At 36.9% G+C, this 26,153-nt stretch overlaps 2 protein-coding genes across 6 annotated transcripts in view; both read left to right on the forward strand.

The window, feature by feature from the left end:
• ING3 (inhibitor of growth family member 3) overlaps positions 1-12,660 on the forward strand; it is a 30,310-nt gene extending 17,650 nt beyond the window's left edge. For both annotated transcript variants that reach the window (XM_037139673.2, XM_037139674.2), the window contains 6 exons: positions 490-609; positions 871-1,028; positions 1,610-1,803; positions 3,040-3,229; positions 4,401-4,439; positions 6,333-12,660. In XM_037139673.2, coding sequence (XP_036995568.1) covers positions 490-609; positions 871-1,028; positions 1,610-1,803; positions 3,040-3,229; positions 4,401-4,439; positions 6,333-6,449 — 818 coding nt within the window. In that variant the 3' untranslated portion in view covers positions 6,450-12,660. The remainder of the gene's footprint in view (positions 1-489; positions 610-870; positions 1,029-1,609; positions 1,804-3,039; positions 3,230-4,400; positions 4,440-6,332) is intronic.
• A 4,965-nt stretch (positions 12,661-17,625) lies between these two features.
• Positions 17,626-26,153, forward strand: part of CPED1 (cadherin like and PC-esterase domain containing 1) — a 296,506-nt gene continuing 287,978 nt past the window's right edge. Inside the window, exons 1-2 of one of the 4 annotated variants that reach the window (XM_053669962.1) lie at positions 17,626-18,169; positions 18,652-19,130. In XM_053669962.1, the coding sequence (XP_053525937.1) occupies positions 18,882-19,130 (249 nt within the window). In that variant the 5' untranslated portion in view covers positions 17,626-18,169; positions 18,652-18,881. Of the gene's footprint in view, positions 18,170-18,313; positions 18,528-18,651; positions 19,131-26,153 lie in introns of those variants that run through there. The other 3 variants (XM_037139671.2, XM_053669963.1, XM_053669964.1) reach the window with 3 other exon arrangements.

Raw genomic sequence — 26,153 nt, forward strand, 5'->3', positions numbered from 1 at the left:
GAGTGTTAAACTGAGCCAGGCAGTGAGCTACCTGATGGCAGGCCCAGTGCCTAACCTGGTGTTTGGCATATAATAAGGTTTCATTTAGCCAGTTGACTTGATGATTTGATCTGTGCATTTTTTTTTGACAAGTCAATTTGACATGAAAGAAGCATTGATTAAAAACTTACCTCAATTTTAGATAATGTTTTCAAGATAGACTTTCCCTTATGCTGTATATGAAACCATTGTGTATCATGGGTTATCTTCAATACTTTGCTTCTTGAAGTTTTGGGTTGTTTTTTTTTAATATTTGAGCATTCTGCTCTTGATAAAACCTGTGACACAGAGAGTTAGTTGTTTTTCCTGTCTTCTAAGAAAACATAGTGTTCTGTATTTCCTGAGGAACTCAGATCATAGACGTACCAGTTTATAACTAGATGGAAGTATTATGCCTTGTCCATAGTTCTCTAAAGTTTAAAAACACATGGGTTCTTTATTTATATGCAGAAAGGAAGTATAATCCAACTTCTCACCATGCAACAACAGATCATATTCCTGAAAAAAAGTTTAAGTCTGAAGCTCTTCTATCTACTCTAACGTCAGATGCCTCCAAGGAAAATACACTAGGTAAATTTATTTCTTAAAGTATGATTGGTTACTTTAGTTTGTTCATGTTAAAATAAGAAGAATTGAAAGCATTCAGGATTAATGAATCATCTAGTGTCTTTGCCTGGTTAAAGTCTACATATGGGGAAAGAAGGAAAAGGAAAAACATGATGTGCAAATTTTAAATTAATGATTATATATATGATGCAAATAATGTTATTTTAAATGCACTAACTTTAAGTTCTCTCTGACCGTTTTTATTTCCTCTTTAATTCTACACAGGTTGTCGAAACAATAATTCCACGGCCTCTTCCAACAATGCTTACAATGTGAATTCTTCGCAGCCCCTGGCCTCCTACAACATCGGCTCGTTCTCATCAGGAACTGGTGCCGGGGCAATTACCATGGCGGCAGCACAAGCAGTCCAAGCTACTGCTCAGGTAAAAGGCAGAGGCTGTGCCCTATTGGCAAAATCTAGTGGAAACAACTAGATGTGAACAAAAAGCATTTTCTTAATTGCATAGTTTCATTTTTAAATTATAGTTTTATGATGTCCTACATTTTATTTAATGAAATGAATATGTCAAAATTACTTGGCTGGTAATGAAAAGTAAAAATACAGACTCGTACAATGTCATGCAGATTCCTTCTCACAGTAATTGCTCATGGTGTCCATGGTCTTGACTGTAATCCACAGCACCTGCTAGGATAGCCCTTTGTTCTCTTTATGTTCCTGGGCTTTCTCTGCAGCCTCAGAACTTAGGTTGCTCTGAATTGGTTCACTTCTGCAGTTTGTGTCTATTCCACATTAAGTTACCAATCCTATAATTACTTTCTAACTGTGTAAAAACTGGTTTTAATTCTTTACATAAAATAGCTTAAATATCAACGATGAGAATAATGGTTTAAACAAAATAAAGTAGTATTGGTTAAACCAAAATAGTGCTGTAACTAGTAACACTTGAAAAAGACAGTCTACGTATTTATGTATATTAATACTATCAATGAATGTCTATTCAAGATGAAAGAAGGACGAAGAACATCAAGTTTAAAAGCCAGTTATGAAGCATTTAAAAATAATGACTTTCAGCTGGGAAAAGAATTTTCAATGCCCAGGGAAACAGCTGGCTATTCATCTTCTTCAGCACTCATGACTACATTAACACAGAATGCTGGTGCATCAGCAGCGGACTCACGAAGTGGGAGAAAGAGCAAGTAAGTCTTACAGGAGCCCTGTATCTTTAACAAATGTGCGCACTTGGCTTGGCATCCCACTGGGCTTCCCTGTGTTAGTAACAGGGGCAGGCTGTGGGGGGTCTGAGTACACTTTGGAGAGGTGGAAGGCACAGCATTGTTATACTGCCATACGCTGAAGGGGTAAAGGCTGTGAAAAGTGTTAAGTCTTTAATTTTTTTAGTCTGAAATTGGGTTTGTTAACAAATGTTTACCTTCTTTTGTTCATTAGGATAAACCACTTTATGAGACCTTCTTCATTTGTAAACCCTTATTTTGTCATGTGTTTTAGGTAAATTAACATATAAAATACAAATTAATCCTGGAAATTTGTTGCTTTTAAATGAGTTTCTTCATTTTGATTAAAAACAAGTTGTCTTAATTCTTAGTCTTATTGTCCCTAAAATTGATATTATGAAAATATCTTTGTACGACACTCCTAGGAGAATGGGTGCCTGCATGTGCCCGCTGTCCATACGTAATTAAATTTCAAATGCTGACCCAAGATAATTAGTTACCTAATAATTGTATTATAATTTTTTTACTGTATTCTGTTTTGTGAGTAAATCCCTAAAAGAATGATCAATGTAGAATTACCACAAAAGTGCTAAGTAATTTAAAAATTAATTAATCTTAAAGACCCCAATTATTAAAACTACTGGTAATAATTTTTGTATTTTTAATATTGAATTAGTATATAGATAACGATAAATTGTTTCAGAGTTTTAAAACTCTTGGTTTCCTGTCCTACACAGGTAAGTATTCACACATTGCTTGATGGTTGAGATTATTTTCACCAAATACTTTTGTGTACATATTTGTTTTTAAATTTTGATGAAGAGTATTCAGTTTGCCCAAAAATACAAATAATTATCTATAAGGTATTCATAACTAATACTAATTCTTAAAGGTATTACCTACAATTTGTCAGTAGTAAATAGTAACTAATTAAAAATTATTTGAAAAAATTTGAAATACTTTGAAAAAAATTCTTTGTAAATACCTTTATTCTCCAGATAACAAAAATAAACCATTATGAAAAATGTTGCTTTGCTGTTCTAAATGATTATACTTTTAAATCTCTTTAACAGATGGCTTTAACTTGGTCTTAAACATTAATTTATACAATTGATTTAATTTCATACCACTTTTACTTAGGAGTTATTCTCAGGTAACTTCTGGTTGCTAAGCAAATAAAACTGATACTGTTTTTTTCAGAAACAATAAGTCTTCAAGCCAGCAGTCATCATCCTCATCCTCCTCCTCTTCCTTGTCATCATGTTCTTCATCATCAACTGTTGTACAAGAAATCTCTCAGCAAACCACAGTAGTACCAGAATCTGATTCGAACAGTCAGGTTGATTGGACTTATGACCCAAATGAACCACGATACTGCATTTGTAATCAGGTAAAAATCCAGCATATGTCTATAAAAGTATAATCTGAATAAACTAGGAAAAAGAGAACAATTTTATTTTGTTCAAGTGATATTTTTACTCTAGTTAAACTAGCCCTCCTTTTTTTGTATACTTTTTTCCTGTTTCTTATAAAAATGATGTTTGTCGTAAATACAAAGAGTAAAAAGCAATATGTAAGTCAACCATAATCTCAGCCCTCAGATATGACGTGTAACTAAACATTTGGATGCACCACTACTGCATACTCCAAGTGTGTATTATTGTAGTCTGCTCATGTTGCCATGATACCATACCACGGACTGGGTGGTTTAAAGCACAGAAATTTGTTTTCTCACATTTCTGGAGGCTGGGTAGTCTAAGATCAAGGTGCTGATTGATTCCATTCCTAGGTTAAGAAAGGAAGAAAATCCAGTAAATACCTTGGCAATAAAGGTTTGTAAAGGTATTACCTTGGCAATACCTCTTACAAAAGAATAAAATCAGAGTCACCCACGGTTTCCCTCCATAACACTAAAATCTAGACTTTGTTGAATTAGTATATAGAACTTTGAGGGAGAAATCTGAGTGCCCTCCAAAAAACTGTTATCCAGAGAAGTTATTTGTGTGCATAGAATAGAAAGTATGCCATCTATTTAATCCTTTCTGGAAAATTATTCAGTCCGTTGAGAACTCCAGTGAATTTAGGAATTAGGAAGTTGTATTATAAAGTGCTAGTAATAAATAGCAAAAAGATAATGAGGAAGGATATATGTATACAAGATAATATACATATAAGGTAATATGTTTAGAAGTTTAAATGGAGTATTGACTGTTAAAATATAAATGACCTAACATGACCCAAGAAAAAATTAGAGACTTAAGTAGGTAAGTAACCAAAGAAGAAACTTGAAATCTTTACATAAGGAACCACCCACAAAGTTAATTTACAGAGCAAGTTCTTTCAGACTTTGAAAGAGGGTATAATTTCTGTGTATCTCCCCCTGTGGCCCTGTAAAGTCATTTAGAAAAGATATATAAACTGTATAAATCTTTATATACTGTGTTTCTTAGTACAGTTGTATATTTGGTATATTTCTGTATTTTTTAACAGTATTATAAGCAATTTGCATGTCGGTGCTTGTTGTATAGTCATAATAAGAATATTTAAAATTTTTTAACTAGGTATCCTATGGTGAGATGGTGGGCTGTGATAACCAAGATGTAAGTATTAAATTTTTCTCTTTAGGAATGAAAAACATCACATGTTAGTAACTTGAATATGTTTACTGTGTCTTTCAGTCTAGGAAAACAGTTATGCAGAAGAATTTTCCTCTCCAAAATAGAATAGTGTCCCTTAATATGTTCCCTGTTGTAACTTTTAAAACTAATTTTAGGGTTTTATGCAGATTATATTTCCCAAAAAGGTGTTATGTTGTATGAAAATTAAAACACACCCTTCCCCTTTGCTGAAGAATGTTGTGTTTACTAGAATCCAGTTCACTTACCACAGTGAAGAATTAGACTTCTAAACAATATATTCTTTCAGGAAGTATGATGCTCAGGTGAAGTGTGGGAATGGTGAGGATCTAACTGGAGCCACTTCTGATATAAAAATTAAAGGATATTTGACATTGCTCTTTTTTTTGAAGCTTAATTTTTGTTAGATGTGTGCTTTTTTTTAAAAGATATTATTTATTTATCTTCAGAGGGGAAGGGAAGGAGAGAGGAAGAGAATATCAATGTATGGTTGCATCTTGTGGGTCCCCTGCTGGGACCTGGCCTGCAACCCAGGCATGTGCCCTGACTGGGAATCGAACCGCGTGATACTCTGGTTCACAGGCCCGTGCTCAATCCACTGAGCTACACCAGCCAGGGCTCTAGATGTGTGCTTTTATTGAATGCTGAGAATGTGTGGCTTAGGAATTTTCACTCCCTCCTTACTTTCACATGGTTCTTTCATCCATCTTTTACTCCAGAGGAGGTGATAACTCTGAATTTTATAGAAATCCTACTCAGTAAGGTCAGAATCTTAAGGTTAATACTAAGAGATTTAAATTTTTAAACAATATGAGGATCAGCAGGATTAGCTTGGTACATTAAAATTTGGGCTTCTTCTGACCTGACAGGATCCCAATAGCATGTTCACATAGAGAAATACCCTCTGTCCACCTCTTTTTTTTAGAATTCCTTGTGGGCTGTTTGTGATTATTGCAAAAACAGTGTTGCCCACATGTTTCAAGAACAGCATTGGAAACTGTCTTCTAGACAGTTAGTGAAAATGACAAATGATATTTTTATGAATATCCTATCATACTCTGATCTCTCTCAGGTACACCCTTCTGAATGCTGAGATTTTCTGTGGAAGCATAGAACTGCTTAATGTATTGCAGAGTATAGTGTCTTTCCTCTTCATGTCTAGCAATGGATACAGAAGGAAACCCAGGGCATTCCTTTATGTCTTTTATTACAAGTATCTTATTCCAGTCTGTGTGGGAAAGAGTAAGGCTGAATTTTAAATAAGATCTTTAAAATACATTTTCTTTGTATGTAAGAGACCCATCTCACTTCTTTGAAAGTTGGTATCACCCTAGCTGGTGTGACTCAGTGGATTGAGTGCCTGCCTGAAAATTAAAAAGGTGCCTGTTTGATTCCCAAGTAGGGCACTGCCCAGGTTGTGGGCCAGGTCCCCAGTAGGGGGTGCAGGAGAGGCAGCTGATCGGTGTTTGTCTCCCTCTCTTTCTCCTTCCCTTCTCCTCTCTTTAAAAATAAACATATAAAATCTTTTTTTAAAGTTGGTATCAACTTACTCTCCAAATAATTTTAGTGAAAATGAAATTATTCTCCAGGTAATTTTGGAAGTAAAATTAGTAAATTTTAGTTCATTATTTAGGATTACATCAATCTTAGAGTTAACAAAGATACATAATTGTTCTGTGCCTCCATCTCCTTTTCTCTGAAGCTTATCAGTTGGACCATGTGATTTGTATATCATCTCCTAGATCTAAACATTTTTCCCATTAATCTAACCAATACTCATTCTACTGGGCATAATATAACAGACTCCCAAATCTGTAGAGGTACTAAAAATGATTACTTTGCAATTTTACTTTCCAGTGCCCTATAGAATGGTTCCACTATGGGTGTGTTGGACTGACAGAAGCACCAAAAGGAAAATGGTACTGTCCACAGTGTACCGCCGCAATGAAGAGAAGGGGCAGCCGGCACAAATAGAGGGGCTCGCTTCACGAGAGAAAGGAAAAACTTCGGCTAAACATTTTATATAGGACTTTAAAGAAGAAAAGAGAAAAAAGAAACAATGCATTTCTAGGCAACCACTTAAAGGATTTACATAGACAATCCTGTAAGATCTTGAATTTGAATTTTATGGGTTGTATTTTAATAATGTAAGTAAATTATTTATGCACTCCTGGTGTGCTATGAATATTATTCCAGTTAGCCTTGGATTATTTCAGTGGCCAACATATGCAGATATTTGTAATCCTCAGCCATTTTCTCAAAGTAATGGGCATTCTATAATTTAGACTTCAAAGAATTCCAACGATGAAGATTTTAAGAAAAGTATTTTATATTTAACAGGTATGTTCTGCTGCATGTACTGTATTCCAGAGCTGTTATGTAACACTGTATATAAATGGTTGCAAAAAGAAAGTTAGTGCTTCTAAGAAGAATTTAAGATAATGGTTTTTTAAATGCCTTTATAATAAGCTTTGTTTCTTTGTGAAACTACATTCAGCAGGCTGAAGGAGATGGTTGGTGTGGTAAAGTGAGCTGGTGTCCTCTAGAGTACCTGGGCACTTTAACAGAAACTCCTGTAGGTGAAAACTCTTCTGTGCCATTAGTCTTTATATGTTTCTGCATCCAGACAGAGTGCAGTTCATGGGGGTGGGATGGGAGGGGCTGAAGGGGAGAGGGTGTTAAAGTGATACATTTTTATACCAAATGTGTTTATTTTTTTGTGCAAGTAATACTTAAAATTGGAACTGTATTAGGTGTTAAAATAAAGTTTTTAAAAATTACTTGTATTTATAATTTACACATTTAATATTCAAAATTTCTTAATTCCAATTAGATCTGATTTTCATAATGTAGAAAGGGACAGAGTGAGACCCAGGACACAGAAAGCTGTGTAATCTGTTATTTCTTTCATATGCTTGAAATTGGTGATGGGAAAGTAAGGGAAAGACATTTTTAAAGTAAATTTGAAATGCAAATATATTTTTTTAGAGCATTCCTGGACTTTTCCTTCTATTGGAAGGACATGAAAGAAGTCTAATTACAACAGATAGAATGAAAATAATGGTTATAGATGTTTTGACTTGAGGCAGTGTGGCCAATTTAAATAAAGAGACCCCCTGGATTGGAGCTTAAAATTTAGTTCTACTTTTTATTTTACAATATATTGATATGACAATTAATTCAAATTTTGAATCACTCTGGGCCTTATTAAACCAGGGTGATGCTAGCTGTAGGAAGTCTCTGAAGCACTTCTAAGGTTTTATTCTACAGGTGCTATTTAAATGACAAATTTTGCATACTGTCAAGTCTGGTTGGTAGAAAAATCCTTAAAGCTTTAAAAATACTTACATTATTGTTATTTTTTTAGCCGAACTTACTGGGTCCATCAGATTTTTGTTTAATGAAAACCACTTATGAACCTCTTGGAACTTATTCAGAAAACTGTGAAGTCTATGCAATGCTACCCAAAGGTTATGGGTTAGGGGATTCAGAGGTCCCTTCCGGCTTCCCCATCCCGCAGTTCTGAGATGCTGCAGTCTGATTTGATAACTGGACAACCCATAAAGCTACATTAGGTGCATTCGTGGGTACTCATGATTTCATAGTGTCATGATTTCATGGTACTCTATTTTTGTGAAGATTTTATAAACCTTTAAAAAGTAATATATAATGTAGTATTCAGCTTATCAGCATGTTGCCTGGAAATACTTAGTGATATTGTTTCATGTTATAATGATATAGAATGATTTTTTCCAAACTTATTTGTTATTATAGGAATTGGTCAAAGGAAAAAGCCTTATATACAGCCTTATTTTAAAAGAAAGTTCCTTGTCAGAGTCAGGAACATCCCTATTTTCAGCTGCTGTAGCCTTTTTCAGTGTGTGAATTCCACTACATATCAAATCATTCAGAAACAGTTTAACAAATCTTAAACTCAAACACTGAATATTTTATAAAGCATGTATAAAAAAGTAAACCCACACTTTGGGCAATTATTTAGTAATAGGTATGAGATATTACTATCTCATATAGCCAGACATGGAACTACCTCATCAAAGGGGAAAAAAAAAAGTGGCCAGCTATTAACATTCTCTGTGACATTTACACCAAGGGGTATAATGAGCATTTTTGGTATTATAAAATACACATTCCAAATCTCTGTTGTACAAAACTCTTGTAACAATTGGTGGCACACACACAAAAAAGTACAAATGTGGGCTCACAGTTTTTAGGTGGTGCAGATTGAGGCCTTACTGCTGTGAAGTGTATATTAAAATGTTCATGGTGACACACTGGAAGCAATAAATGGCTTAAATAAATGCCTAAGTGAAGCTGAGTGTTTGATAAACATACAATTATTCTTTTTAAGGGCAGTTAAGTTTTTACTCTCCTTTAAAGCAAATTCAACATCTTTTAGATTTTTAATAATCTTAGGCTTGTACAACGTTAGTGTCCTTTTTTCCTAGACCTCTTAAGTGGTCTTGATCTAATTAATTAACTATTTCAGTATTAGAAAAAATAAATGTCTAGTATACTTGGGTTGGAAAGGATAAGATATTCTGTGAATGTGTAGATATTACAGAATGTAGACATTAAACTCTCACATATTTAAAATGAAATCTTTCAACAGATGGGCTTTGAAAGAAAAAGTGCCCTAAAAATGTTTATAATTTTACAAACACCTGAGTGTTGAGAATACAGAAAAGAAGTGGGGTGCGTGTGTGTGTTCCTGTGGGAAGTGTGAAGGACAGACAGTGTTAATTGTGTTAACAAACAATGGCAGTATTTAACACATGCTATAATATATGGGAATACAAAGCATTCTGGGAACACTGGGGGACCTGACAGGTTCCATTTGAACTGATGATGCCTAAAGACAGATAAGTAGGGAAGGTTTGCAAGGCAGAAGAGATTGTTCAAGAGCCACATACATTCGGGGAACGTAAAAGTAGCCAGGAATGAGTGGGTACACATCTCTGTATTTGGGGTGCGGAGATGAGTCTATGAATGAAGCCAGAAGCGCAGAGCAAGAGTCTGTTCATGCACATATTACCCTGTGCCATGGAATCGCTAATGTAAATAGTGGTGACCTTTATACACTGTCAGTTAAATACATTAGTATTGTTATTTTAACAATTTAATAAAATCAGAGCATTTTTATTAAGATTATAAATAGGATGATAAAGTTAGTTGGAAAGTTACTTGGAAATTGTTTTTAAAAATTCTAAATTTAGCCCTGGCTGGTGTAGCTCAGTGGATTGAGCACGGGCCTGTGAAGCAAAGGGTTGCTGGTTGGATTCCCAGTCAGGGCACACGCCTGGGTTGCAGACCAGGTCCCCAGTAGGGGACACATGAGAGGCAACCACACATTGATGTTTCTCTCCCACTCTTTCTCCTTCCCTTCCCCTCTCTCTAAAAATAAATAAATAAAATATTTTTTAAAAATTCTAAATATAAGGTGAATCTTTTATCGCAGTTTTTGAAAGGCTACAAATTAGAATTGCTAGTCGAGATTTTTAGATTTCCCTACGTAGATGAAAAAATCATAATTACTCAGATAGCAATTTCTGACCCAGGATCATAATATTCATGATTTGGTTCTGCTGCAGAGAAAAAAAGTTTAAAGTGATGAACTGACTTTAGGACTTTTGTTGTTATCTTAATCAAAGTTTGACAGAAGAGAGAAGTATGCCCCCTCTGGCCATTTTCATTTTAAGGTAGTAAGTCATGTATACTTGCTGAGTCAGTATTTTAACTAATAAAGGGACTTCGATATTTTTAAAGGTTTACTTGAAAGAAATTTAATTTCTTAATAAATTCCTCAGAGCCATATGATTTAAGTTTTTAATGAATTCAGAGCCACTTTTTACTGATGGTAATAGAGACTATAATATTCATTTTTCTGCTGCTTATGAATTGTTAAGTTCAGAAGCCGATGTGGGAAGTGGAGATAAGGAATGCTTGTGTGTGTGTTGCTTATCATTCCCCATTTCCAATGGCCTAGGTTAATGAATAAGAATAGTTTTCCTTAGGAAAGTATACAGTTGCTAGTCTCTAATAATGAACTAATTAAAAACATTCACAAGTTTAACATGTAGGGAAAAGCAATGGTCACATTTTTATTCTTTTTTCATTGTTGAATCTACCCCAGTAGAGAGACTCTCTATGTTGAAAATAAAAACAATTGTAATAGGTACTAAGCTTTCTGGATCATATGGAATACAAGGAGGCAGCCAGAAATATTTCTAAGTTACTCTGAACATAAACGTGAGTGAGTTCATTAGAATGACTTTACTAATAACTAAAGTTTTACTATGACTTCCCCAGTGTGTCTCATTAGAATTTATCAAAATTTATGTTTGTATCCTTGAAGCATTTATGTATTTATCTTTAATACGACAGATGACTGTTTTCTTGATTGGGTTTCCCAAGGGTGCCAAAAAATGTTTTTGCTTTACTAGTGTTTTTCATTTATAAATGTTTAAAAAAAGTCCAGTGATCTTGTTGAAAACCAAAAATTAAGCTTATGTATCAGAGATCACATGGTTTAGATGCAGAAGCAGTCTTTTGACTCTGTGTGGTATACATGTCATTAAAGAACCACGCAAAGAGTATTCCCTTGTCGACCAGATTAGCTGAATGAGTGCCAGCCTTCATTAGAGTAATAAGACCAAATCTCTCTACCTTCCACCCCCAACACACACATTAATTCTTTTTAGGAAACAAAGTTGAATCTTTAACAATTTCAAAATAACTTTTTCTGAAAATAAAAATGGCTGACTGAATTTTGATTGCATTTATAAAAGAAAGAAACAAGTTAAATTACGTGGCTTTGCTGAGACGATTTTTACCTGGCCAGGCAGCTCAGTTGGTTCCAATGTCCTCTTGATACACTAAGGTTGTAGGTTTGATCCCCAGTCAGGGCACATAAAAGAAGCAACCGATGAATGCATCAGTAAGTGGAACAAATAGATATTTCTTTTCTCTCTCTCCCTTCCTCTCTCTCTCAAATCAATAAGCTTTATAAAAAATGTATTATTGTTCCTGGAATATTGCAGGTCTACAGAGAAAACAAATGGAGTTTATAAGTCAGTAAAAGAACATAATTTGATACTATGGTATGACAAGAAAGCTAAATTTGTTCATTTTATATATTGATTAATAAAAACTTAGAAATTCTGGCTTTGTGCCAAGGTAAAACCGTCCTAAGGAAAGTGAAACATAATTCATTGGGTTAAACATTCGTCATTCCAGCTGTGTGTTCACTGCTTAAAGAAAGTAGTTTATCATCTATTTATCTTTTAGAATGTGTGTGTAAATGTATATGTGGGTGTTAGGTGTATGAGTATACATATAAATATATTTAGATATATGTATATATTGTCCTTTAGAGGATGCAACTCTTAAAAGCAAATTTGAGAGACTTAAAGGAGATTATATGCATGAAGTTGCCTTTGTTTTGAGGAGCGTTATAATTACACATTAAGGAAGGGGTTAAAATCCCAATGTCATTGCCACAAACTGTTCAAGTGCTCACTATTCTAATTTAAGTAACAATCTTACCCACATACAAAAATTGTGCAACAATTCCTTTGGTTAAATTTCAGTTTCCCAACCTCAGTACTATGGGCATTTCATGCCAAATTATTCTCCATGGGGGAGTTGCTTCCCTTGGACCTGCGCACTAGATATCAGTAGCACCTTCAGCCTCAAGTGTGACAACTGAAACTGTCTAGACACTGCCAGATGTGTTCTGGGGGGCAGAACTGCCCCACTGGGTTCAAGGTTACCAAGATATGAAATACTTCTTTTGGGAAGAATCTGTATAATATGGAAAGTATTTGGGTTTATGACATGTAGTCCTCAAACAAATAAGAATTGTTCAATCACATAAGTGAAGACACTGCTAGAAGCCACAAGAATACCGAGTTGAGTAAAGTAGTTTCTGTCATATAGCCGTCTCTACTGTAAAGATATAAGTATACTAGTAACTAAAATACAGTACAGAGTCTGATAAATGTAATTTTGGTACTGATGCAAGCAAGTTCAAAATGCTTATAAAGAGAGTTTACAGACAATAAGCAAGGTCACTAGTGCAGCAGGTCCTTGAATAGCATCATTTTGTTCAATGTCATTTGGTTCTTAACATTGATGAGAAAAATAAAATTAATTCTTCATCTGGCCACTGTCTGTGTGGAGTCTGCACATTCTCCTTATGTCTGTGTGGGTTTTCTTCAGGGACTCTCAGTTTCCTCCCACAGCCCAAAGATGTGCATGTGAGATGAGCTGGCCTGTCTACATTGTCCCAGTCTGAACAAGTGTGGGTGTGTGAGTGGCCCTGCTCTGCAGGTTTCCAGTCCAGGGCGGGCGGGTTCCTGTCTTGTGTGCCCTGAGCTGCTGGGGTAGGTTCTGGAATCTGTGAGTTGGAAAATGGTTACTGTACATGCTTTTATTAATCTTTCTTAAATGTATGTATAGTTCACATTTATTTTGATGTTTAATATTAGAACTGTTTGGGGTCTTTATTTAGAAGTTTGGTGATGTTTCTGTAACCAGAAATATGCTGTAGGAACTTACCTCTTATTTATATCAAGTAGCCTATGGTAAAATTGGTCTGATGTGTTGTTTTCCTTAAAGTCGCAGTTCCCCAGAACCTATTGATGGCATTAAGTAAGGACTTACTGTACGTCACATTTAAAAAGGCAGTGCCTAGTATTGTGTATGGTACCTCAAGGTGATTTGTGTGCTGGGAAGTACTGGTCTTATGGACAGTTCAAAATGAAAAGCATTCAGTTTGGTCTATCTGGACGGTTGTTCATCGAGATATGTGAAGAGACTGTAGAATTGTCTGTTTAAATAAATAAACATTGAACAAAGCAAGGGTAGTAGAAAAATGAAGTTTTGCCCCACAGCATCTTGTTTCCATGTGTAAATTGAACAAATGCTGTGCCCGAGGGGACTCCTTCATCCTTTGACATGGTTGCCTAGACCACTGCTGAATCCTCCTGTCAGGAGATAGCCTTCAGTGGCTTTTGAAGCACTGGAAAGGAAGAGAGAAATCTTGACTGAACCTCCATGAAAGGTTCAGGGGTCTATTGAAACCCATAGATTTATATACAAAAGTGACTTTACATAAGTGAAATGATTTGGAGAGAGGCAATGTAACTGGGTCGAAAGAAAATTAAGCAAATTTAAATGTTGACTGCATTAAAAATTGCAGGACTGTTTGAGGATTTCTGTTCATTCTCTATCATAGAAAGAACCAGGCATGGCCTGACTGTAGACTGAACTTCTGGTATGTCATTATAATAAAAGGCAAGTGTAAAGCCGTAAATACAGATGAAAAGATGCATGATCCTAAACCTGATCTAAACCAACACTCTGTGTCTACATAACTTTATGGGATAAGGCATAATTGTGACTGATCATAGCATTTTCCTCCCGAGGGACAGTGAGGGCCCAAAGGCAAGAATTTAACACTGCACATAGAATTTTCTATTAAATCATGTGTATTTTGCACCATTGACAGTAACTACATGAACTTGAGTCATGTTGTCCTTATTCTATCTAAAAAACAAAAGATTTTGCTCTGAGTTTACCATTAAAGTTAATGGTAATATAACAGCATTCTTGGGTAATTGTAAATAAAGGCCAACCTATATCCTGACAACTGTCAATGATATCTTCATTAATACATATTCTGGGAAAGACATTTTTTTATTTTTGGATTCATACTGTCTCCAGACAAAGGCTAAATACACTCATAAGTTTAGAAATACAGCCATCCTTGACCTGAACTCAACTTTCCAGCTTTATCCTCAGTGGTCTTCCACTAAGATGTTCAACCTGTATTTGCCCTTCTGAAGTCATTGAAATCTTTGTGACACTCGAGGGCCTGCTTAAGAAATGACCACTTTCCTTGTCGCTTTCAAAAAGATGTGATTTCTCTATTTGGGGTCTCCATGGCATTTACTCCCACCTTAGTTGTGGCTGGAACAACTAGCTATGTGTTTATTGACCTTGTTTCCTTTTCCTCTTGGGCACACATGTAGCTAAAACTTCATTTCCTAGCTCACTTTCACTTAGGTGGGTCCATGTTTACTGGGCTCTGGCCCATAGAAGGTGGGCCAAAGAATATATGACAATTTGAAGCTTGGCCTCAAAAGAGCTCCTACACCATCTGCATGCCCTTCTCTCATTCTTCATCCACCTGTGGTATTAGGAGGACCCCAGTGGGTGAGCAAGATTCTAGGGTGTGGAAGGAAAACCCCCAGGTGGAAGGACCCTGGGTACCAAATGTCTTAATGGAAACTGACAATCCCTGGAAAATTATGAGTGCTTTTATTATATCAAGCCACTAAGGTTTTGAGGTTGTTACAGAATTTCTTCTACCTTGACCAATTTATCAGTGTGTTTATTATATTTTAGTAATTTACAATACGTGTCATATGTTTTCCATTGTTCACAGTGCCTAGGACAATGTTTTGGCATGGTAGAGATTTAAATACATGATTCATGATCTGAAAACATCATCTTATGTTCAAAGCCAAAAGAGGAAGTTCCAAAGCCAGCATTACATGAAGTCCAGGGAAGAAGTGCTGGAGGATGAGTGCCCATGTATCATTGACAGCGCTGCCAGGATGTAATTCACATCACCATGGTCAAGAGCCTCTTGAAAGGGAATAGCTTCCCCTGTAGGAAACCAGAGGGCCCAGAATCTGAAGATTTCACCTTCCTTCCAGGTTGTAAGAGAGAGGAAATCCATGTCAAAATGCATCCTTAGAAGGATAACTTAGAAGTCTCAGGTGCCCTTTGAGGTCTAGTGATCACTGAAGATGCTACTCAGAGGGAGTATTTTATGAGGAAGCTGATATTCAAAGAAGTAAGTTACTTTCCCAAAGTTCCTGATCCCACACGGGAATCTTGTCTATTATGGATATTTTTACTGCTGTAGTTTAAATGGTAAAATAAAGTGCCTTCTACAAACAATAATTATTAAATAAATCTGCTCCCTTCATCACCACTCCATACTAAAAGATAAACTGAAACGCGTTATAAAAGGGTATATTTTGTGTTGGAGAAATCTGTTACTCTCTTGTCCCAAGTTAACGCTCCTTACATAACAGCCCTTGGATACCAAAATGATTTAGTGGAAGGGCTACTTCATGAAACCATCACACAAAAATATTCACTCTGAAACACAGCCAGAATCCACAGGCTCATAGTTCTGCATATTTATCCTCCTACTCCGCACACTGAACCATCCTTTTCTTCATTCCTCCCTCCTCTGATGCCTCATTCTCTAACACATGCTTCCCTTACTGCACGGGCATAAATCCCTCCCACCTGTAGTCTCCACTTACAACTCATTCCCATCCTACCCTTTCTCTCACCCTTCCAAACTAGCATCTGCCACCCACTTCCATCTCACAGAGTAATGGGGAGAGATCTACACTAAGTGCACATGCTTGCCTTTGGTGCTTCTGTGTCCCAAGAACCCCATGATGCTGGTAATTATCTGTTCATGTGTTTGACACCACATAAGACTGAGCTCAGTCCCAGGATCCAAAATATAACACACACATTCAGCATGCCTTCTTCCAACATATGCGTCCAGAATGCTTAGGTGCTTTCCATACAATATTTCATGTAGTCATGCCCAATAGCACTTCAAAGTAGGCATTAGTAATATAGGCCGCATGCTAAAAAACAATTGATAAAAAACAACATGATTCACACCCAGGTTGGGTTAATTCGAATATCAAATGTTGTTTATGGACTCCCTTCGTTTGGGGCTGATCCCTGCTCTTCTTTCTGCTGTCCCACTCTAATTATGTTTTTTCTCTCTTCTGTAGACGTCCCTTTATATGCTGTCCTCTCCCACTCCCTCGGACTAGTGGTAAAATAGGAAACTGGGTTCTTCAATCTGCCAGCATTATTTCTAGAACACTACTTTTCCATTTTCTTTCAGACTCCTGTTATCTGAAGTCTAGCTTTAAAATCATCTCTGTTGTTTTTCTCTTCTCCCAACCCCAAGGCAATATTACTATAGCATCTGATTTATTGTCTCCTTTGTATCCTGTAGTCAACTATTTAACAATGCATAAAAACGATCCTTTATATTCCTCAAACTCTTGGTTATTCAGCCTTTTTGCCTTAATAAAACTGCATGTCCACTACTTTTCATGTAGTAAATAACTGTCACACCCTGAATTTCATTGACACAGACAATTATGACTTAGAGATGTCATAATCCCTATAATGTCTCAGATCACATTGCATCCACCAAAACTACCTTCCAAAACACTACTGTTTAGTCGTTTCTTCTAAAATCTCTATTGGCTTCCTAAAGTCAAGTGCTACTTCATTTTTCTCTACTCCTTCACTGGTCATGAGATTGAGGCCCCTGATACTATAAATTAATATTAAACATACTAGAGGAAATATATGCAAGAACTTTGGATAAGTCTCAATTTAGTGTGAATATTTATTCTGCAAAACTTAAGCTGTTTTACAAGGAAGGCATCGAAATTGTTTCCTACCTGTAGATGCCCTTTCTCAGTCTACAGTAGTTGGGCACCTCTAGGGGGCGCGCCATCTCACAAAATCTAAAGGGCTAATGGGAGCTTGCCTAAAGGATGGGATCGCTCTGGGGGTGTGGCCTCAAAGGAGAACCTCAGCTCACAAAAACTAGTTTGAGTTAGAAACAGGTTACAAATCTATTTAGATTCAGAGCCTTTGGAAATGACTGCTATGAGCCTAAACCAATTCGCAAAGCGAGGGCTGGGAGAGGTGAGCACCATGCACAAGGCAGATTGCTTTTCCCCCAGAAGTTCCCTCAGCTGACTCAGCAAAAGTGGATGGCGTTTGCAGAATCGCCAGACTAGGAGTGTTTTCGCCGGCGGTCTATATGGCAGCAATAGATTGAATTGAATTCTGGACAAAGCATGCTGTGCACCCTTTTCTGCAGAGAAAAAAGTTACCCAATACCTGTTACAATCAACTATTATAAGAGCAGTGCCAGCAATTAGACTTTGAAAGTCCAGGAAAGGACTAATAATAACTGTGATAGGAGTTAGGTACTAAAACAGAAAGGTCACTTCCAGTCATTCTGTGCATACAACAGGCTTGCTGTTCTGAGGTCTAGACAGCAGTTGTGACCCCATAAGAGTGACCACTATTCTCCCAATTCACAGTCTTCTTTAATCTCACCCTCGACTTCTGTCATCAGTTGACGAAGGGCTATTTGTTTTTGCAACGTTATGTTAGGAAACAGAAATTACATAAGGCATCGGAAATCAAGTGTGTATTTAAAATTCTGCAGCTCTGGGAGGCAGATGCATTTCGGGGCAGCGGGGTGCGGAGAAAGGCTGTTCCCAGTCTGCGGGAGCCCCCGTTTCTTTCTCCTTCTGAACTCACCGCACCTCCAGCTGCCCCGGGGGGACCCGAGGAGCCCCGGGCGTGGAAGCCCCGCCCTGGCCCGCCCGCTTGCCGGTGTGGCTGCGGTGCCCCGCGCTGCTGCCCACCGGGAGGGCGGCGGCGTGCGTGGGCTCTGGGTTTCCCCACGGGTGTCCGTGTGTAGGAGATGAATTGGAGCCACACGGCTGGGTGTTACCTTCTGAGTGGTTCTGATCAACTGTCCATTAGGGAGGGGGCCACGGAAACTTTTTTCTGCCGAAAAGGATGAAAACAGAGTAAGTACACAGAATTTTGAACTTGAAACGGAATGTAACAAATACAAGCAAAATCCTAACAGTAACCATGTCCATTCCAAGCGTTCATTCCTCTTTTTATACTAAAAGCTATAAATGCTTACAGGAAAGTGGCAATTTGAAACTGAATGAAGGGAAGTAGTTAAGGAACTTGAAAGGCGGAAAGCAGGACTGCTTTTAAAACCGGAGGAAAACGAGGAACTGCTAAGGCAAGCTGGCCTGCGCCCAGCTGTGCAACAGGCGCTTTGGGTTTTAACCTATTGCGTTCTTCAACGCTGCTCTAAGGCTCCGGATTTACTCGGGTGTTTGCTGTCTTCTCTTTTCCTGTAAAGTCTTCGCTGTGAGTTTAAGGATGTTGTGGAAATAAGGCATTACCGGAAGCAACAGTTTGGTCGCCTGGGGTATATTCAGGATATTAGTTACAACTATTATTATTTTGATATCTTCTTCTTTTCTTAACCCAGGAAAGACACTTTTCACTGTCATCCATGGAAGGGCTCTTAGTAACCGCCCCAGACTTTTTGGACCTACAATTCTTTGGCATGATTCTTCGGAAAGTTCTTAAGCGAGATGGAGCAATCTTGATGTAAGCTGTGGAAAAAGAAGACAGATCTGTATTCTTTATGCTGACAAAAAATAGCTGCTATGACTTTTCCGGCAACGTGGACAGGGTCCAAGTGAAGCTGAACTGGTCATGGTCTGTCGTCCAGTGTTCCTCTGTCGTCGGCGATTTTGCCCCCGGCCTTTTTTGGTGGGCTTGGTGGTGGCAATCTGTCTTTTCTACCAGACCCTGACACCCCTAGGGACAAAGAAGCTTGCAGGTACTGTCCCGGAGGCTGCCCCAAACACACCCACTGAAACCCAGGGGAACAGATGCAAGAAAGGATTCTCTGTGGACAAACAGTGCTTCCTTCTCTCCGGTAATGCACAGGAAATCAGAAAGGTAAGACTGTCATCAGTTAACCTTGACATTTTCTGCAAAGTGGCCTCTCTCTGTCCTTTCTATAAAACTAAAATTAACTTCCATGAGGGCTGAAAGGGAGCCAGGGTACACACAGCCCAGAGACTGACCTTATGACAGTGAAACACATGCTAGCTTCAACTTGACTTCCAGAAAGCCCAGGCCATTATTTTATCTTTTAGAATTTCACTTCATTTCAGCTGAAAGAAAAAGTTTGGAAGAGGTGGGAGTGATATGAATGCTTTCTAAAATATTAATATTCTAAGAGAACTAAAGATTTAAAGTTTAGGAACATAAATGAAAGATTCCTAAAATTTGATACACATCGGTGTCTCTTTCCTCAGGGCAGTCAGTATGAGTGACCAGACCAATTCAGAGTCAAAGATACTCCAAAACTTCAATTTGCAATAGGTTAAATCAATTGTTAATTGTTGAACACTTTTCTAGAGCAAATGTTTATTTCTGAAACATTTAAAAGAAAAATATAATAGGTTTCTTCAAAAGAACTGACACACTGTATTTTATTGCTTATAGAAACAGGAAAATATAGATTGTTCCATACTTACATGCTAATTAACTTTACTAATCTCACTTGTCAAGTTGTTGAAGAAAACATAGAAACACTCAGAATTTCTGTTTTAATATACCATTCTATTTATGCTTGTCAGTGAAATGATGACATTTAAAGTAGTCTAGTTGAAAAGAGAACAAGAAAAAACACACAGACAAAATTCATAATAGCAAAGTCAATGATTTCTATGCTACATCAGGTATTATAGCAAGATAATTTAGGAATCCATAAAGTACTGTCTTATTTCTGCAGTAAATCCTATGATCATGGTTATTGTTTGGAGTGGAACTTCTTGTCAAATGTCAACAGTACTTCTACTTTTATTGCCAACACCTCCAGCAACAGCACTGTCCTGCTTTAAAAACTCTTATTGATTCCATATCAGACTTATAACCCTGTGAGATAGATAAGGTAGGTTTGAGTGTCATTTTACAGACAAGATGACTGACATTCAGAGGTGTTCAGGCAAGCCACTGGGCCAGCATTCTGACATGGTGCGTCTACCTGGTTTCTACTGCAGGACTGATGCTCGGAATAAAAAGAAGTTCAAAGCTTCTAATAATAACTTGTGAAGCTGCAACTCTAGAACTTACTGAACTACAGAATAATATTAGGTTAAAACAAAGGAAATTCACACTTTTTATGACTTATTTTATCAATAATGCCAAGAAGCATTTTAATCAAGAAATATGTGATGTAAAAAATAGCAGATAATAACTTAGAAACATTTCTAAATGAACTTCAACTGCAAGTGTGAATCAGTTATTAAATACTCTAAAGTAATTGAAGAATGTGCATTTTTGTTCACTTATACTAGCATTAACTTAACTCTTACAATTTTTGTGCTTTTTTGAGTACCTCAAATTTATGATGGGTATAAACTAACTTTTGAAAGTTCCTTCTTGTTTGTTTCTAGTATCAATAAATATACTTTCTTTTAAAATAGTTGAGATGGTTTTGCTCTATAAGTAGCTAAAATTTTTGCTGAGAATTTTGGACAAAAAGGTTTTTGTTCATTACCTTACAGCCCTTCTTATCCCTGCTTGACTTTACGTGAGTCCTGCTTTTGCCTGTAACTTAGGCATATGTTAACTGTTATTTGTAGGCTGTCACAGAAAATTCCATTTGAGCTTTGGATCTCCTGCTACTTAAAAGCCATCCGAAACCTATCGGCCGCTTGTGTAAAACATTCAGTCTAGAATTTTCTTCACAAAAAAATGACAAATACATGATGATCTTTTTTCAAATTGTTGACAGCCTTAAATATTTTAATCATAAGCGAGATTCTAAACTCACAGTTACAATCCAGAAATCCAGTAGATATGATCACTGAATTTCCAAACATTTGCCACTTAACTCTCTATTTTTGACTTAACTTGTGCCAGGCATTGGTTGAGAGCCATTTTTTTAAATTAGAGGGAGAAAGGAAGTTAGATGTGGAGTTAGTTTAAATCAGGTATAAATTAGTTATTCTTGTGTTATATGACACACAAGAGAATTGAATAATAATCTAGTTTTAAAGATGAATATTCTTTCTGATAGTTTAAGTGAAGAAAGAAATGCCTTTGAGGTCAACATATAAATCATTCTCACAAAAAGCTACTTATTAAACTTTATTTTAAAATAACTGATAAGATGCTACATAGATTTTCTTTAAGACCCTGAAGACCTAAAATACAGCTTTTAGGACTTCTATAGAAGAAGCATTGCTTCTGTCTATAGAGTTTGGGTTTGTTTTTACTTTGATTTGCATACCAGAATATGCTTGTCACTGGGGCTTTCCCTTGCTGGGTCCATCCGTCTTTAAGTGATTTTGAAAGTTACTTAAAATAGGTGGATTTGACCTGAGGTTCATGGGTTCCAGAAAGTACTTGGGTATATAAGGTGTCTACTGAAATCAAGCATTTTGTGGAAGATATTATTGCGCGTGTGTGTATGTGCAATTCTCTGGGAAAAGTCATGATTCTCTTCAGATATTCACACCCAAAGAAATATGAAGACACATGAAAAATGCCTAAAAAGCAAAACATTTAAACTTTAAACTAACTGCCTCCTCAAAAAGGAGAAGTTGCACCTGAATTTACAAGTCTAACAAAAGGAGAAAAATTCTTAAAGACTCTGCCAGAGGACATTTGAAAAAGTGATTTAATGAATGCTGTAGAGTCTGCAGGAATGCACTTTCAGAAACCAAAGTGTATCTCATGGAATATTTCTTGAATCATAGTTTTCATATTTTCATGGAGGAGCCATGAGTATGTTCCAGTCTTTGGTTTCAGTTGTTTCTAAGAGAAGACCTTTTGTACTGAGTCGGCCCAGCAACAGAGGGCTCTGAAGTTGGAATATTTAAAGGTGTGTTCCCTTTACATCTTTACAGTTGGGATCTGGTTCAATGTTTAGAACTGTTTCCAGTAGAGATTGAGATCATGGTACACAGTATATGCCAACTTTCCAAAGTAAGGAAGTACTGTCCCTCTTTCTGGCCAAGTTTTAACTCTTTTTTCCATTTTATCTTCCCAAGGAGCCTTGCTAAGCTGACATACTTTTGTCATTTCTTCTGGGTTTTCTCCCAACATAACTTGTTCGAATTTTGGCTGGTAATTTGATGTGTCTTAAAATTATATCAATTTAATATATAAACTAGAGACAATTTCAGTTGTTTTCAGTAAAGTAGGTCACTCATTAGATTTACTTATTTTTATGGAATCTAACATTTTAATATGTATTTTGTAACATAGGAACACATAAATTATAAACAGAAACAATGGAAGAAAATCTCCCTAATATGTTCTCCTCTAGTGGAAACTTTGCTATTTGGGGAATACGTTTGTATCTACTCTAGCCATGTGTTTCTGATTATGTTCTGTTGATGATCTAGAAGAAGAATTACCATTTCTTTGTTGCTTGACTGTTCATTCTCCATTTCTTCTTGACCTCCTTCTCCTTCAATAACTGTTCTTTACAACTACTCTTTCCAGCACACAACACTAACCCAATGCAAATTAATGAATGTTTTCACTACAAACGTTATTTTTTGTTTTGTGCTTCTAATAATGGGCTGCTAAATATCTTTCAAGATACTTAATATTTGAAAATTTCTAAAAATTACTTGTTTAGATTAGTTTTTCTAGAAATAAAAGAAGAGACACACACTTAATGCTAACACTTTACTGAATGGTACAATCCTAGAATGCAACAGTGGAGGGGGGAGAAGGAAGAGGGAGAGCAAACAAAAATGGTTGCATTATTGAGAGACATTTCCAGAGCTGTGTTAAACTATTTTGTATCAGAACAGGCACTGGGGTAAGTGGGCAAGAAGGGCTAGTAATTAATTATTCTTCTGGCTTTCCCTTTCTTTGGTCTTTCATTGGCTAGAGTTTGCCCCATCCTATTTCCAAATAGTGTTACCTGGAGTCTCCAGGAAGCCACTGGGGAGCCAGGGCCTCAGGGGTGCAGTCCTGCCAGGGCAAAGGTGAGCTGCTCCCTCCTTTTATATCTGTCAATCCCTCTCCCTCTCCCATCTCTATCTCTATCTCTATCTCTATCTCTGTCTCTATCTATCTCTATATCCTATCTCTATCTCTATCTCAACTCTATCCTATCTCTCTATCTCTACTCTATCTCTATCTCTCTCTATCTCTCTATCTTTATCTCTATCTCTATCATCTCTATCCTCATCTCTATCTCATCTTTCTCTATCTATCTATATAACCCCCTCACCCAAAGACATTTTATTTTCATTGCTTTTAGAGAGAATCATTGATGTTAGAGAGAAGTATCTATCAGTTGCTTCTGTATGCACATGGATTGGGGATCATAGGTGCCCTGACTAGGAATCAGACCTGCAACCTTTTGGTTATGGGACAACACTTCAACCAACTGAGCCTCACTGGCCAGAACCTCCCTCCTTTTCCATCAGAACTGTTCGTAAGAGCTCCTAGGTCTGTGGCAGCTGAGGTAGTACAAGAGTTTCCATAGCTTACCACAATAAATGGCCTGAGCAATACCCACTGGAAGGGTATGTGAGGCAAGATGATCTAGTGTCTGATACAGTAGTTATGCTAATTTTGCTTTCCAAAATCCATAGAAAATGCCAAAATGTGCCCTTACTTTTGGGAAGTGGCTCTGCTTTCTTTAAATGAAATGTTTGTAATTATCTCACTGAGAACTCTACTTTTTCTCCTCCTCATCCCATTCATTTATTAATTTACTTATTCATTTTCTACATTCATTAAGTAAATATTTATTGAATAGTTTACATGTGCATGAATAGTTTTATGTTGTAGAGAGAACACTGTAGAAACACATTGAAGGATGGACTGGAGTGGGTAGAATTGAAGCTAGGTAGAGCAGTTGGGAGGCAATTTCAAAATATTAACATACCTTCTTCGCCAAATCTTCCTTTTGTCTTGTGTTCTTGAACATGCTCTTTCAACCTTTTACAGACTGATTCTGGTGTTACTCTCTCTTAGTTACAATATTCCAGAGTTACTCTCTGTTATTTACAATATTACAATATGTTATGATGTTATGTTATGTTATGTTATGTTATGTTATGTTATGTTATGTTATGTTATTTATTGTTAGAGAGAAGGGAAGGAAGAGAGGGAGTGTAACACTGATATGCATGAGAAGTAGACATTGGTAAAGAAACAGATTGGTTGCCTCTCACACACCCCTAACTGGGGACGTGGCCCACAACCCAGGCATGTGCCCTAGCTGAGATTTGAACTGACAACCCTTCATTTCGCAGACTGGTTCTCAGTCCACTGAACCACACCAGTGTGACAACATTACATTTTTATATTTAGACCATACCTTCTGCTAATAAACATGTTCGTAACTGATAAAACAACAAGCTTTCAGTGTACCTGGCAATCCACCTCACCCAATATGCTCCTTCTCTGTCCTTGCCTTCAGAGAAACTGTAGCTCGTTCTCTCTGGGTGCACTTCCGGCCACCCCTACCCATCCCTTTTCATTGGGTCTTTTCTATTGAAATGTCCAAACTGGTGACTCCTTGGCTACCAGATTGAATTAATTTATTTTCAATCTACATTTTTCTTCTTTGAAGAATTTTACACTATCGAACAACAACTTTTTCTTGAAACTCCCCTTTTGATTTCTATGACACAACAATTATTTTCTGACCAATGGGAAAACCTGGCAGCCTCCTTTCAGTGTTCCTTTACTCGGTCTGATGCTAAAACTAGACATTCCCGACTTCAGTTTATTGGGCCTGTGTTGTCTTGTTTTGTACTTTCTTTTGGTGATTATCTCAACTTTGCACATTTTTAATTTTTACCCTTTTATATACAGATAACCTTTCAGGTATTTTTGCATCTCACTCCTGAAACTCCAGATGTGCTTCCCTAATTTTATTGTTATCTTTTATTTGGGGAATAAGAAGAGCTTTGAAAACTCAAATAACTTTCCCTCAAAATTTTCATGCCCAGATCAACGACTCTTCTTGACCTGTTTCCATAAGTAGCACTACCCTTCTCACATTCCTCTGTATGCATAGGTTTTAAAACTTAGAGTTATGTTTGATAATTATTGCTCTTTCTCCATACTTTGCCCATCACCTAGTCTGTCTAGCCTGTCTCCTTGCCAGATCTGTAGGCCTGTCACTGATCTGCATGGACAACTCCAAGTTACAAAGGCAAGAACATTTTTCAGATTCTTTTTAAAAATTATCTATTGAACAATTTTAAATCAAAATAAATACGCAAAATATAAAATTTACTTCTTCGCCATTTAAAAAAGTACAGTCCAGTAGTACTAATCATATTTACATTGTTGTGTAAAGGCCACAGTATTCTTGCCTTGCTCACAGTCCTTATTTGGAACCATTTTTTTCAACCCCACTCAACTGGAATGTTGCATTTTCCTGGCTTATGGCCCACTCCTAGATTTCCTCTGTATGGTTTATATGCTGCCTTTAGACATGCTGTTCCTTTTCTAGCTCTGACTTTGAACCTCTCTCTGAGACCAGGGTATGCCTTTCACCCTTTATCATACCGAGTGACTTTAGTATTACCTAAGCACAAGGGTGTATTGCTCTGTAAAATGGGCTTTTCCCTAGCTCCCCAAATGAATCCAGAGAATAACTAATAAATATTTTAAAGTCTTTAAACATCTTTCTCCACCATCTCTATACTGTGTCCTCACTGTTGTCAACTTAGACTAGTTCAGTGGTCTAATTGGTTATCTCTCAATCTACATTCACATTCAAAACCATCTGTGCATAACTCCTATAATATCGCTCTTGAAGAGCTTTCAGTAGTTTTAATGTTGAGTGCCCACTAAGTTGAGCAGAAACCATCCCATCTCTTTCTACATGTTAGTAGAAACCTACTAACATGTCCCAAGATTGTTTTCCAGCCTTGTCTCTCATTCTACTTTTATTCATAATCCATAAGCCAGCCCAATACCCTG

The sequence above is a fragment of the Artibeus jamaicensis genome, unplaced genomic scaffold (genome assembly GCF_021234435.1).
Source record: "Artibeus jamaicensis isolate MK-2021 breed Jamaican fruit bat unplaced genomic scaffold, CSHL_Jam_final contig_540, whole genome shotgun sequence".
Taxonomy (NCBI): Eukaryota; Metazoa; Chordata; class Mammalia; order Chiroptera; family Phyllostomidae; genus Artibeus; species Artibeus jamaicensis.